Source organism: Arthrobotrys flagrans (genome assembly GCF_004000055.1).
Source record: "Arthrobotrys flagrans strain CBS H-5679 chromosome Unknown unitig_8, whole genome shotgun sequence".
NCBI classification, from domain to species: domain Eukaryota; kingdom Fungi; phylum Ascomycota; class Orbiliomycetes; order Orbiliales; family Orbiliaceae; genus Arthrobotrys; species Arthrobotrys flagrans.
In genome coordinates, this window is record NW_027137553.1 from 2,397,293 (window position 1) to 2,411,529 (window position 14,237).

At 45.2% G+C, this 14,237-nt stretch overlaps 5 protein-coding genes across 5 annotated transcripts; 2 read left to right on the forward strand and 3 right to left on the reverse strand.

Moving 5' to 3' along the window:
• Positions 1 to 56: 56 nt before the first annotated feature.
• Positions 57 to 1,536, forward strand: DFL_007207 (uncharacterized protein; the record flags this gene model as incomplete). The annotated part of the gene is made up of 6 exons (XM_067636754.1): positions 57 to 164; positions 238 to 267; positions 428 to 592; positions 663 to 1,227; positions 1,314 to 1,391; positions 1,454 to 1,536. The coding sequence occupies 6 exons, from the start codon at positions 57 to 59 to the stop codon at positions 1,534 to 1,536; spliced, it is 1,029 nt and encodes a 342-aa protein (XP_067488339.1).
• A 1,934-nt stretch (positions 1,537 to 3,470) lies between these two features.
• On the reverse strand, positions 3,471 to 5,027 carry DFL_007208 (uncharacterized protein; the record flags this gene model as incomplete). The annotated part of the gene is made up of 1 exon (XM_067636755.1): positions 3,471 to 5,027. One exon carries the CDS (start codon positions 5,025 to 5,027, stop codon positions 3,471 to 3,473), a length of 1,557 nt encoding a protein of 518 aa, XP_067488340.1.
• Positions 5,028 to 7,279: 2,252 nt separating this feature from the next.
• Positions 7,280 to 8,750, forward strand: DFL_007209 (uncharacterized protein; the record flags this gene model as incomplete). Its single annotated transcript, XM_067636756.1, has 3 exons — positions 7,280 to 7,519; positions 7,583 to 8,213; positions 8,272 to 8,750. The coding sequence occupies 3 exons, from the start codon at positions 7,280 to 7,282 to the stop codon at positions 8,748 to 8,750; spliced, it is 1,350 nt and encodes a 449-aa protein (XP_067488341.1).
• Positions 8,751 to 11,800: 3,050 nt separating this feature from the next.
• On the reverse strand, positions 11,801 to 12,306 carry DFL_007210 (uncharacterized protein; the record flags this gene model as incomplete). Its single annotated transcript, XM_067636758.1, has 2 exons — positions 11,801 to 12,150; positions 12,255 to 12,306. 2 exons carry the CDS (start codon positions 12,304 to 12,306, stop codon positions 11,801 to 11,803), a joined length of 402 nt encoding a protein of 133 aa, XP_067488342.1.
• Positions 12,307 to 13,023: 717 nt separating this feature from the next.
• On the reverse strand, positions 13,024 to 13,620 carry DFL_007211 (uncharacterized protein; the record flags this gene model as incomplete). Its single annotated transcript, XM_067636759.1, has 1 exon — positions 13,024 to 13,620. One exon carries the CDS (start codon positions 13,618 to 13,620, stop codon positions 13,024 to 13,026), a length of 597 nt encoding a protein of 198 aa, XP_067488343.1.
• Positions 13,621 to 14,237: the final 617 nt, after the last annotated feature.

Here is a 14,237-nt window from a genome sequence, read left to right on the forward strand (position 1 = left end):
GAGGCTGAAGAAGTTGACGAGAGAGCAAAAGGTGCTCTCCAGAATTTTTTTTTTCTATGGGCCGAGACTTCTGCAAGCAAGCGAACTTTGCTTTTTTGCGGCCGGGGCTGGGAGAACTAGGATTATTTGGACTTTCCAACACCCCGCTACAAGCTCGACGGAACGTAAGTTAACCTGGAATGCATGACCACATTGGCTGCGCTGCAGGGTGCTAATTAATAACTCGAGCTCCCATAGATCTTGAAGCATCACGAGGACGAGGATATGGTGTGTTTATATGATATCTAAGGGTTTGACAACACCTATACAGTGCAAAGCTTTAAACAACCGTGTTTCCCCGACAAAAGATCGATTTCCATAAACGACTACATCACGTATTGCATGCAGTGCTTGCTTGTCGGACTAGACTTAAGTTTAAGATAAAAAGTACGGTATCTTCATCATGGGCGAAGACGACGACCTCGCGAAGAGATTCGAGAGCATTTTCTCCAAGAAACCGGTTGCGAATAGTGGATGGGATAGATCCGCTACCCTCGATAGTAGCCACGACGCCGATGTTAGTTGGCAAGCGACCGAGGAAACTTCACTTGAGGTACGTAATGTCTGGGTCTTCTTGAGTAAAATCTAAATTATGCTCAACTAATGCACATTTTGATCAATAGGATCTACTTGAAGAATTAGGCGCCGAAGATACCTCATGGATAGAGGAAGCAAAATCCTTATCGATAGAAGGGAAGCAGGCAGGGAAATTAGATAATGACGACTCTAACGCTGTCAAAAAACTTCTTGCAGAAGCAAAAGAAAGATTAAAAGCTCAAGATCAAAAAGACGAATCAAATGAACAAAAGACATCACTCGAAACCCCGGCCGAAACCGACGAGCATGAAGAAGATAAAACAGCAAATTCGGACGATGAAGCGGATGAAATATTACGTCAGATTCAAGATTCACTAAGCTTGGAAGGACCGTTTGAAAATAAAGAAGAACCAAAGAGTACGGGTCAGAAATCACCCTCACCGGGTAACGACGACGGGGACGATGCGGATGATGAACTGGAGAAACGATTCGCTGCATTGGATAAGTTGAACTTACCACCGCCTCCGAAGGATATTCCATCGAATTCATTGAATCTTCCGGGTGTTCCAACATCGCAGCCTGGTGTCAAGGGCAAGAATACAATGACGCAAAAGGTGGATGATCTAATGGATGATATTGAGAATTGGTGTTGTAGGTTTTTGCCATATACATGATTTTAAATGCAGCAGAATTTTGGAAAGCGTATCGCTAACTTGATAATCAATTATGCTTAAAAGGCATATGTAATGAAGACGCCGTGATCAAGTGCCTAGGCTGTGACGGCGACTTGTATTGCAGAGAGTGCTTCAGTGAAGGTGGGTTGGATTTCTGACAGAGTTGGAGATTCATGACTAACTCGAAATAACCTTTGATATAGGACACGGTGGGAAAGGTGCTCCATACGATATGAAGAGGCATAGAGCATTGGTATACAATAAAAAGAAGCCTATGGCCGCATAATCAAATCTACGAGTTTATAATTCTAAACACCGACATATTAAACGAATAAGAACGAGTTCAAAGGACTCAAGAAAATCAAAAGCATAAACTGGTCAATAAGGAAGTCAATCGTAGAAATTAAACTTATCTCGTAAACCAAATGCTACTGCGAAGAATTAAACTATAAATCACTCTACAAGTTTTAAAGATTTCCCTTCAGCACCTACCTTTCGATAGCTCCTCTAACAAATGGGATCCAAAATCTGGCTGCCGCGCGCCAAGCAGTTGGCCACACAGCACGAGCTTTTAAAATATAACACCCCTTTTCGTCACTTAAACTGTCAATACTCATGTTTCCTGCATAGGTTGTTCAGATCTCACCTTAGACTCACGTTGTCCGATGAGCACTAGCTGGTAAGGTTGGTAATGGGTCCTAGAGCGCATGGTGTAATTAGGCCGCCGAGGTAAGCTATATAAGGATGGGCCTTCTTACCCCGAAAAATGACGGTGCGGGACTATTCAAGTACAAGTCTGACGTGACAGGAACCACGGAGCTTGCAGATATCAGTTGGGGAGTTAGTAAAGTCCAAAAAAAAAAAAAAAAAAGGCTGGGATGGATAACTGGGAGCCGACTGGACAGGTGTTCCCCAGGTCGGCCCCACAAATTGTGGAGAGAGGCCTATCCTTCTAGCAAACCAGCTACTAAATTATAAAAAAGTAAGAGCCTCCAAAGGGATACTGGGACGGAACAGAGTATTTGAAGGTCTACGAGCTTCCACGGGTCAATCGCTACAAGAAATAATAAATGTGATCTCGAACCCGGGAACTCTAATTGAAGCTTCAAGAGATTGGAAACACTATTTATTTGAAAAAAGAAAGGTGATGACTCTTCAGTGATTCCCGGAGTCTGGAATAAAGACCTCTGTAGTTAATATACGTAGCTATTGTGCATTTGCCAGCGGGTACCACGTATGACGGCTGACGAATTACAATCATGGTTTCTTTTGTTCAAGTTCGAAGCATATATGGCTTTGTATTGCATATGTAATACGGATTTGGGAATAACTATGGTAAAGAAAACAAAATTATTTACTGTTCGACGGGGATATGGCAATTCTTCCAGATGTGTCGTCTATCTGCGACAGTTTGTTGTATTTTATACGAGGTTATCCCATTTGGGAGATGACCTCTTTTGCGTTGTCTGGCAATTTTGGATATTATCCAAAGACCCTTCGTATTCGTCACTAAAGAGGATTGACATTTTAATCTAGAAGGCCATTTAGGAGTTAAGAGAAAATTCGAAAAGAAAAGCTCTCAGCCCATATGTCTCAACCAGAGCTATCGGACCAGTCCGAACCGACGTTGCACCCGCCCTCCCAAAAAAAAAGATCCAACGAACCCCTGCCCAGAACTTGCCGTATCCGCTAGGGTTGACGGGTGATGGGGGGAAAGCAAATGGCCTATCACATCTGTCACATTGAGATTTTGCGGTTGGAGATCCTCTCCAGATGGTGAATAGGACGAGCGTTCTGGGCAGAGTATCCCAAGAATCTTGATGTTTTTCGAGGTAGTGCCTAAGATCTTGGAGAGAGGGTGCTAACATTAATTGCTATAGAAAAGGAGGCTAATTATCTTTGAAGCTTCAAGAATCTTTCGAGGGTTCTCTTCACAGGTCAAAGTCTCATGATTTTTCGATAGTTTTGAAAGGGGATCGGGAAACAAAGCACCCGGTAATAAATAATTCAGGAGGTTGATGAATATGTCGAACTTTATCAGAACCCATCGATTTAGGGTAGGAACAGCCGTTTAAGGTACGTGGCAAGACCGTGGTGTAAAATGCTTACTTTGTTTCTTCACCCGCTGTGGAGAACGTGGCGGTATCTTGGATGCCGCACGTGGGTTTTCTGGAGATCTACTGGATGATAAAAAAAACCAACAATCTGATATTTAGACGATTACCAGTATTCTTTGGTTTCCTCGTCTCCCTCAGAGTCGTACGAGTATTTCCATCGACCACGTTTAAGAAATGTGATTTCTCTGCTCGTCAACCTTTCAAGCAGTGTTTGGATTTCCGAATCCTCGAAGATGACGTCGTACCTTCCCAGTGGCCCGCCATTTTCATTACCAGCTAGATAGATCTCAGAGAGATGTGGGAAATATTCGAGCGAATCTGTTAGCGTAATCAAGTTTGCGACAGCTTCTTTTTGCGTATCCCTTAAATGTAGAGTTCGAATTGATTGCGGTAGCATTTCGGTGAGAATGTTCGTATTATATTTGTCGGTGCCCACTTCCGGGAATAAAATGGATGAGCCATCGATTTTAAACGTCTCAAGGCATGAGAACATTTTCAGGGAGACGATTTCTTGGCCTTCGATACAAAGACCAAAGTACCAGCCCCCCCGATGCTCTTCACGACTTCCAAGATCAAGGTCTAGGTAACGGAGCGAGTCTTTGTGCTGTGAGAGAATATCGACTACCTCTCTAGGAGTTGCACATTCGGGATCTAAGCCGGCGTACATTGTGTTATAGCAGTATTGGAATACCTCTAATCTCTCGCAAGGAGAGATGATCGCTCTCAAGGCCGGTGCAGATAAGTGTCCAGATTTGAATCGTAAATCAGTGACATTTTTTATGTTGATTGGAGAACCGGGAGCATACTTTGGTTGATCGAAGCAAGGATGAGCCCGAATCGTACGGATATTCGGAGCTAGAGCTATGACACCCTCAAAGTACTTGAAGGAAACTTCGCGGCAGTCTTCATGACCAAAGGAAAAGTGGTGGAGATGGGGTAGAGAGACCGGTGGAGGTGATCGCTTAGCCAGCTCCTCGAGCATCGTAAAGGCCCCTTCGCCGGTGTCGCACATTACTTGTTTCCCTACGACCTTAAGGCTACGAAGATTTGGCGTTAATGCGATAATCAGTTGGGCCATGGTTTCGAACGGATATTGGCCCAACTGAGAGTGATGGTAGGCCTCTTCTTCGCTCTCTTTCTCCTCTTCTTCGTCGTTGATATTGTAGACATCTTCCCCGCCTTCCCCGCCGCTGTCGCCAGACCGAGCTAGATCTTCACCTTCACTGTCCTCATTTCCCTCATATTCTTCTCTACCCAAGGGATAAGGATCGATATCGGACATAAGCGGAGCCAATACATCGAGACCGAAGCTTTCTGCTGCCTTAGAAATAAAATTGATGCAATCCCGCGGAGGGTCGAACCAAATACTACCATCCAATAATAGCCAACGGACATATGTGCACAAGTCGGGCCGCTCGCAGAGGGTTCTTAGAAAGAATGCCATACGCCGCATGTATCCATCTGAGGAGAACCCGGAATAGAGAACCCGAGTGGCAATCCTATTCAAAATCTTAGATGTTCGGCATAAAAAGGCTAGGGACCTGCTACCCCTGTTGGTCGAGAGCTGCTGGCAGATATGCTCGACGAGCTCTTCGGGCAGTGTAAGCAGCAGTGAAGGACCGCCCCTGAGTTCGTTCCCCTGATTCTGAGGAAACTGCATTGTGCAGGAGCCTGGATGCGTGATATTTGATGTGTATGTATGATGTAGTATGTGAAGGAGTTTGTTTGACAAGGTCCAGCTACCTTGTCAACAAATTAAATGTGGTTTCTGGCCCGATGATGAGATAAGCCGAGTCTCATCTGGTCCTGCAGTGCTTACTTGCCTTCTGAGACTTGGCTAGTATGCATGTGAACGTGGCACAACATCTGCAAACGGTACCTGCATCGATCTGCAGCAGTGTGGTCTATCGCAGTCTAGTCGGAGTATACCGTGCCGACAGTCGTTCTGAATTCGACCCATTCTGGTTGTTGAATTGGAAGGGATTGAATCGATATAAGATTCTGGCGAGGGTGAGTTACAGGCCCAAGATAATGAGAGTGGACGCGTTGTATGTTGCGTAATAAGGGCGCTAGCTCAACTGAGCCAGGTCTGGACTTGACTCGGCTCCGACTTTGACGATGCTATCACCCGTGCGGCAAGCTTTCTGAGGTTTGAAGCATTGTCCCCTTGATGTAGCGGTGGGTTCTGGCGATGGCGGTTGCAATTGCTGGACAGACAGGACAAGAAGAGGGATATTCTGTGCGCCATGCCCTTTCCTACACGTAGCTTTCCGTTGCTCGATAACGGTGACTTCAACGCTGAAGCCTTAAACTCCTTTCTCCCTTCCTCCCACCCTCCACCTCCCTCCATCCCATCTACTTATTCATAGTGGCACCTCAGTCCGTGATCATCATCGCCACTATCATCCCTTCACCATACTCACGAAAGATTGCTCCGACAGCCGCTTCCTTTCTTCACGACGGGTCGTTAGTTTTCTTTTCTCGTCCGATCCTAACGATATCCACACTCCTTTCTCTCAGTCGTTCGCAGGTTCGAGAAGGAAGTTAGCTACCTTCCATTGGGATTTCTTCTTCTTCTTCTTATCTTATTCGCAATACCGGATCAGGAAGGAAAAGGTACCCCTTCTTGGACGCGGAGACTTAATATCTATCCTTTCCAAGCCCTTGCAGCTGGTAAGTTTGGAGATGCACCCGATTGACACTTTCTTGGGACCTGTTTATAGCATTTCCTATTGAAATTGACGCTTCCTGATATCTAGAATGCTAGCTTGCTAACTAACACCATCGTTGATAGTGCTATATTTGGTACGAATTGCTCTCTCTCCACCGGTAAGCTATCTTCTATATCCCTGAAAAAAAAAAAAAAAAAAAAAAATGTCCCGTCAACCCCTCTTTATACACCACACCATTTGCTGCTGCCAAAGCATTGCGTGGAAAAAGTTACCATCGAGATTTCGGAGAAAATGTCATGCGATTAGTCTGTCCTGCAATCGTTGTTTAGTGACGGACTCGACTAGCGCCTCTCGGTTTTGATTATGGGATCGAAATCGACTGGCCTCCTTATCATTGTTGATCGACAAGCGAAATGACATCCTGGGCGGCCTAGGGCTAGCCTGTCTGGAGATCTCGGTCCGGTCAAAAGATGGGAGGTTGCAATCGCAGCTGCCCAGAACGCATGTCGCATGTTGAACCCGCCTACTCGAGACTTCTATCTCGATAATTGCACCTACACTGCACTGAATGATCGGAATTGTCACTTGCAAAGTGACATGGACCATCAGGCAAAGGCATTTTTAGACTTTTTGCAAAGAAGTTCCTCCTGGGACTAAGAAGCTTAATCTTAAAAAAATACCTGCGCAGGATTGGCTACACCGCGTAATGCGCACATTGCCCATAATGAAGCGGTTCCTGGCCAATCACCAATCTGTTTCCTTGTTGAGCGCTCAACCCCTGCCCATGTGTGCCTCTTTCTGTGGCCTGCCGGCTCGTTTGGGTGGACATGAAAGACTAAGCAGGGGTCCCTTTCGATGTTTTACTTTTTCTCTCTATGGAGCAACTTCCAGCGATGGCCTGTTTCTGGTTGACGAGGGTGGCTCACCCCTTTTCGAATTTTCCTCCACACATGTATGTTTTTCTGCCGACCGCTGGACCAAGTTGTGCCTTCATTACTTGCCAAATCCCCTCAGCTCTGTCTTTTCCCTTTTCCTCTCTTCGCAGATCTTGCGACATGTATTGTGTTCTTTAACACACTTTACGAATTTCTTCAACTTTTTCATAGTCATTCCTTTTCGTGCGGACCCATAGTCCGACCACGCTCATTACTAGTTTTGCGATTTATTGATTCCGACACTTGAGTTTTAAGCGATATTCAAACCGACTAACTTGGGATTCTCTTACCGACTTCAAGACACGATGCCGTTCGGGAAAACGGTCTTTTTGGGTGCCATCTTGGCCATGGGTCGGATGAGCGAAGCGAAGCAAGTCATTAACAATGTCTGGTACTGCAACGAGGTCACAAAAATGCAGTACACCAATGTTGGATGCTCGGGTACCTTCAAGACCCCGAGTATCATGTCGGATAACAGTGGTTCGTGCTCCGTCGATTATGCGGAGCGAACCTACAGCGGTCCGTTGGCGCCTCTCAATGAGCAGGTCAGTTTCAATTCTTACAATCCTTTCCCCTAGAAAATTTCTAACATTGTTCTTCTCTTAAAGATTACATTCCATCTTCGAGGCCCCCTTCGGCTGTACAACTTTGCGGCCTACTACATTGATAACACTCCAGATGACGAAGAGGAGGAAACCCCAGAGGGTTATCAGAAGCGTGAGGAAGCGCCACACAAGCATCGCCGATTGGAACACATCCATCACCATAAGAGAAAGTTGAATGTTAAGACCGAAGTTGTCGAAGAGGTCGTTACCCTCACACAATACGTCGACGCCCCAGCCCCGACCACTTCCACCACTTCCACTTCCACCACTAGCAAGGTCGTTGCCCCGTCAGCCGTTGTCGCTAACGCCTACAAGGCTCACGGAAAGAGCAGCAAGCCAAAGAAGCCTGCGAATGGTGACCTCTGGAAGAGGACTGGGTTTTACGACTCTGGCAAGCAGATCCTTGAAGGTGTTACTTTCTTGAACAACAAGGGTGGTAAAGGCTCTGGCAAGTGGACTAGCTGCTTCGGCAACTCTCTTTCGCACATGTCTGCCGATGGAAAGGACGGTTCTGCCACTCCTCAGATCCTTGCTGATGGCACTCTCTTTGGTGTCAATGAGGAGTTCTCGATCTGGACCAACCAAACTTGCGATGGAACCTGTGGATACGCCTATGGGGATGATGTCTGCTACCGTAAGTTGGTTCTATGCTAAATTCTGTTGTTTTTCGTACTAATTTTAATTTAATATAGGCGGATGGGATGGCGACAACAAGGTCTTCGTTTTCAAATTTACCATGCCACCTGGTCACACTGATGATAGCAACATCTATGGCAACTCCAACATGCCCGCTATCTGGTCTTTGAACTCTTTGATTGGACGTACCCAACAATACCCTGCTGACAAGAACTGGTCTTGTTGGGATACCGGCTGCGGTGAATTCGATATCTGGGAAGTTCTCTACCCACAGGCCCCAGCTTGCGAGTACATGACCTCGACTCTCCACAGCGCTCAAGGCAACCCTGGCACCGGAAAGGGAGGTGGCGGTACCTGCGACTACTTCAAGCGTCCTACTGATACCACATTCACCGGTATGGTCTCTTATCTAAGTGACGGTACTATTACTATCCAGAAGCTTGACGATTCTTTCGACTTCCCTGAATACATCACCACGGACACCATTAAGAAGGGATTTTCAGCCGACATGCCTTCTTTCAAGGTTGATTCGTAAGATTACCACAAGTCCTGGAAAAAGTTTCTTCCCTCCCTTTCTTTGTTTTTTCAGTAATTTTTTCACGAATGACCTCTCGGGGAACCCCTCCGTAGTTTTTCCCTCAACCATCTCTTTTCACACATCCCTTTAGGGACATAATTCCTCTTTTTTTTTCCTTGCGGAGAAAAGACATTCTCTTCACGATATTCTTTATTTTTCTCAAAAAAACCATAATTTTTACTTTACGGAAACGAGGGGTAGAGGAAGTTAATGACAGGAGGGGAGCATGGGACTCGTGTATGTATTAAACAAACAGGTGTAAACTAGTCAAGAAGCAGCAGTATTCTCTTCCATTGTACCTGAGGATCCAACTCCTACCGGGCCGGATCATCGTTTCCGTTATCGTCGTCCAACCTGTTGCGCACTATCAATTGCCGCCCTAACCTTTACCACCAACCCTTTTACGCCAACTAACGAGGAGTTGTTCCCTGTTCGGATTGTTGTTATTTTTCTTGTTCACAACTGGCTCGTTCTTATTGACCGAGCCCAACCCATTTTTTCTTTCTTCTCCTTGTCTATTCTAGTGTATAATGTAATTGCTTTTACTGGTCGAACTTTACCACGAATACCATGTATTTCTAGGAGATGAAGGTGCAAATGTTTCTCTTTTAGAAGACTTTTTTTGAGGGGGGATAAATGAATGGGTGTACGACGTGAGGTATTGAGGTTTGTAGATCCAACATTTGCCCACGTTCTTCAGTCAAGGAACATGGTTTTCTATATGGAAAATTCGAAGATCGCAGATCTTATATGTCTGGCCACCACGCTCTGTTAGAGTTTCACGGCTGCACAATTAATCACGGAATGTGGTACCGCATGGAAGCAAAGGTGAAAGATCTGATAAACTTGATATCACCATTCAATATCACTACATGCTCAAGCACAGAAGTACCTATCGAGCAGTCCTTGACTGTAGGCCCTATAGGGTCCAGTCTTGAGGTGGTAAGCTTGAAGAAACCATATTACACAAGACTTAGGAAACCAAGTAAATACACCACAACAATGCAATACAGAGACAAACTTTCGTCTTGGTACAAGACCACAAGCAAGAAGGGTCCTCGAGACTGGTACAAGGTCGATCCCCAAGTCCATATAAGACCAGACTTTCGCAAGAATAGATATCGATGTACCCTCTTCTTTCTTCACCTCCTTAGACCCGATTAACTTGTATAAATCTTTGAAACCTCAGCAGTCACGGATAGCTCATACTACATAATCGAAATATATGCTTTTCAAAACCCTCACCTCAAGACCTTCGGATGCTGCCTGATCTCAAGCTCTTAAACTCGCCCCCCACGAAGTGATTTCATACCCCGTCTATATGATGGCGACTAACCGGTGTCAGAATTATAGTTATATGATATTATGTTATGGAAGCCTTCAAAGCTTTAAAGAAAATAGCATTTGTTTTAAGATTTTTGTAACTGGCGGTCGATCTTGACAAACCTCCTGATAATAAACACGTCGTATGCATTGCAACTTGAATCTAGGTTTGGTAGGACTCTGACCTAGTTTCGAGTCCAGGCACCCTTTGGGCGAAGACGCTGACCATTAATCAATATATAACCATGCATGGTCATGTGCTTAGATTGCAGCTACTTGGAACCTTTTGCGGCTTGTCGCAACTTTTTAAACAATAGATGTGAATTCGAGCGTTAACTATGCTTATTTAAGCATAGAATACTGCATTCGAGTAAGAGCCTAAACCATCGGACCCCCACTTTTGCTTCCAATTCCACGTTCATCATACTACTTGTACACCCATAGACATTTTAGGAATATAGTATGGAGGGGCAAAAAATAAATAAGTTGATCGCGATAAACAGGAGGTGGCCTTCGCTTTCATTAACATGGGTACCATTGCTCTGTTCGATCGCTGGAAACTCAAGCGCATTCAGAGGACCTCTAGTTCGAGCATTGTGAACATTAATTGTAGCGTCACCAAAATGGAACCTGGCCATATTGTACTGGGCCATATCTGATTCCGCAGATATCTGAAGAAGATACCTAGTATGAATCCAAGAATTTGGCCCGCCTTACGCATTGATGCCATAATTGTGATCCAGCAATGCCTCGAGACTTGTAGTGGTTGCGACTCTGGGTGTGAGTCACAATATCGATCCATATGATATTTTCGCAACCGCAGGGCTCATACTACGAGGGAGTAGTGGATCAGATGCATCAAAATTTGCCCCATCCGCTACTAACAATCCAATTGTTTCGTACCAGGTGACAATGCAGCCCGAGGCGCACTGACGAATACCTTGCCTTTAACATCTATTTCAGAACCATGAGCCAACAACTTCCACACAACCCCGAGATGACCAGAAGCCGATGCTGCGATAAGCGCACAGCTCAACGGTCTGCACGGAGCCACGGCGTCAATTTCAGCGCTGTTTTCTAGAATATCTCATGTACCATCCGATGCTATTCGGAGGTGAGATCTCTGACATTGACTTCTCCGGCTTGAATTTTAATTTTAATTTTAATTTTGCCCGCCGTTTTCTCGACTTGAACTCTGTCAGCCAGCGCAAAGCTAATTTAAATGATATATATGGCGCTTATAGGAAAATTTACTAGATAATAACACACTAGGGATTTCAGCTATCCTTGTAGCCGCCTCGACCCTGTTTGGGGCAATTTAGTTGAGAAGATCTTTAGCATATGCGGCTGCCGTCATTGACGCATATCCTAGCCATTTTGTATTTTTCAGTTGCAAGCTTGTCTCGGACTGTGGCGTTTTCCATTTGTCGGTTCGCGGAGGCAATTAGACTATACGTAGTAATGAATTGCAGGACTGTCTTCATTCTCGTCTCTTTCAGATCGTAATATTAATTCTGACGCACCATCACCGCAGGTGTTCGCACAAATCTCTTCCCCGTCGTTTAGGGGGTGTATTACGTCGGATTTATACAACCTGTCACTGCTTGGCTCTGGGCGTTTATACTTTCGATTTAATTATTGGTTCTTTCGAAGGACGTTTCGATAGATTGTTCAATCTGGTGACTTCACAATTCATACTTGGAACCGAGTCTATGAACGGCTGTTCGTAACAAGATTGGTGGGGGTAAGTATCCTATCTCCTGGAATTGCTGAATAATCATGCCGTTTCCTTCGCCGTTGACTCGAGCTTCTGCGTTTTTACCAAAGTCATATTGGAATACGCCACTATGCCCACCACCAGGGGAGCTAACAACGACATCGCCAAGACGAATATCGTGCTTCTTGCTTGGTGCGCCGCCACTTATACCGACCATTGGACAGATTTTCACATTAGAAAAACTGCGAACCATATCCTTTAGAACAGCCGTCGCATCAGATAACCCGTACTCCCTATCCGGCAAAACGGCAATGACACCTTTATGTTTTCCGATTCTACAAAGTGTGTAGTGGTTGTCCCCAACGGGTATATACTCAGGCGTTCCAAAGTTTTCATCAAGGAACGCTTGTGCAGCAACATACTCCGTTTGTATAGCACATATCCAACCGACTGTGAAATCGCTGTGTTGGACATGGGATATTTATTTGTCGCAAGTGTCAGCGATTTAGATTTCGATAACAGGTTTAGAAAGTTCTGCGTGAATGAAAAGACAGGAGATCTGATATGGAGCGAAAGTAGGGTTTTGCGGGAATGGTAAGGGAGGGAAGTGGCACTTTGTAGGTATTAGAAGGTGGTATATAAAATTAGCTTAGGCGCCTGCTAAGCTGTCCGGGTCCTGTCTGGGCGCCTCTCAATTTTGCTGTTGATACAGCCAGCCTTGCTGCTCTAACCTATTGGCTAGTGGTACCACTACCCGCATAGCTTTGTCGCGTAAACTAGAATCCTCAAGGGTCTATTGATTTATATGTAATTGACCTATGGCTAGCAATCAATTAATATCAACAAGCCGATCAAGGGAGTACACTGTAAAATTTGAGTTATGACGACTCAATTTACTAAAGGAAAAAAGAGGGGAAGAAGAAGAAGAGAGAGAGAAAGAGAGAGACAACGCAAGCTCGACCTCGCCGACCTCGTAGTTATGGGATCTGCCTCAGGATATAGGAACTTAGGAGCTCGATCTATTAATATTAGACATAACATAGGATGGCAATATACGTAAATTGATAAACAAAGTTTGCCAAGTTGGAACTAACTAACTAATATCAATGCTACCAAGCTAATATAACTACTCTAAGTAGTCAACTAGCTAGCCGATACTCCGCATACCCATGTCAATCTATACGTTCCTATTCAATCAGTCCCTGAATTCCTCTTGAAAACCCTGTATCCCGATAACCCCAGAATCTCAAAAATCCCCTCCACCATAAACTTATCTACATCTTTCCATTTCTGTTCCAGTTCGGTGTACGGCGTGAAAAATGGCGTCTTCTGAGCAGAAGAGTCACGTTGGCCTGCTGCTTGCCACCCGCTCTTAATTCTTTCAGCGACCCATCGGTCGTGTTCAACTTCTCCAAGATATTCCAATTGGTCTGGCGTAAATTTCTCGACAAGTTGAAGTCCATTTGTCGTTTCATCATCCGCCTTAGCCATCTGACACCCAATTAATTCGAGCTTTCTGGGAATGTCATCCGCTTGGGCTCTAGTGGATGCCTTCAAATGTTCTGGAAGAGATTCCCAGTTTTCTTGAAGAGACGCATCTTTGGATTTTGCGGATTCATTGTTTGAATCCATAGAGGTGCGAATTAGTTTATATCTCTTGTAGAGTTCTTGCGCAACAAATTCGCGAATCGCTGGGTCAAGTGGTAGAGCAGGGGTTGCAGGAAAGATGTTTTGTGCCGGCGCCTGCGATGTTTGGATGCCAACAGCCGATACAGGGGCGGAAGACATGGTGGGTTGTCGGTTCCGGCAAATTTTGCCTTCGTTTTGTATGTGTATGGACGGTGAATGTCCCGATGATGACGACGATGTATCTTGGAGACTATCGCTGAGTATGGGGATGTCGGTGGCTTTCCGGAGTTTATATAACCTGAGAATCTTTATCGATGAATCGAATGGTCTGCGCATATGGGTCGTGGAAGTGCGAATACAGGGTCATCCGGATGCTACCGACGGTCCCAAGATGGGCGCCAAGTTGGACATCACGTTTGTCTTGGGTATGCCTTGTCTAGTTGTCTCAATTGCAATTTAACAGCTGCCCATTTGGTCGATGGAATTTGGCGACCGCATCAATTGTTCAAAAATTGTCCAAAGAGACCTTCGAAGCTTCTACGATACAAATGGCAAAGTAGTAGCATCAAACCTCAACGGGACCAAAAAGACAATCCCCATTAGGGAGTCGCAGGTGCAGCTGATAATATTATCTGCCAAGAAAGTGATTGGCACGTCGTATTTTTGGCATCGCCCGTTTGTTCAGGGATCCGCAGTGGAAACATGAGGCCAGGCCGCTGCCTGTTAATTTTAACGCTGACCTCGAAAAGTTCCAGCGCTTCCCCGCAAGGTCGAGG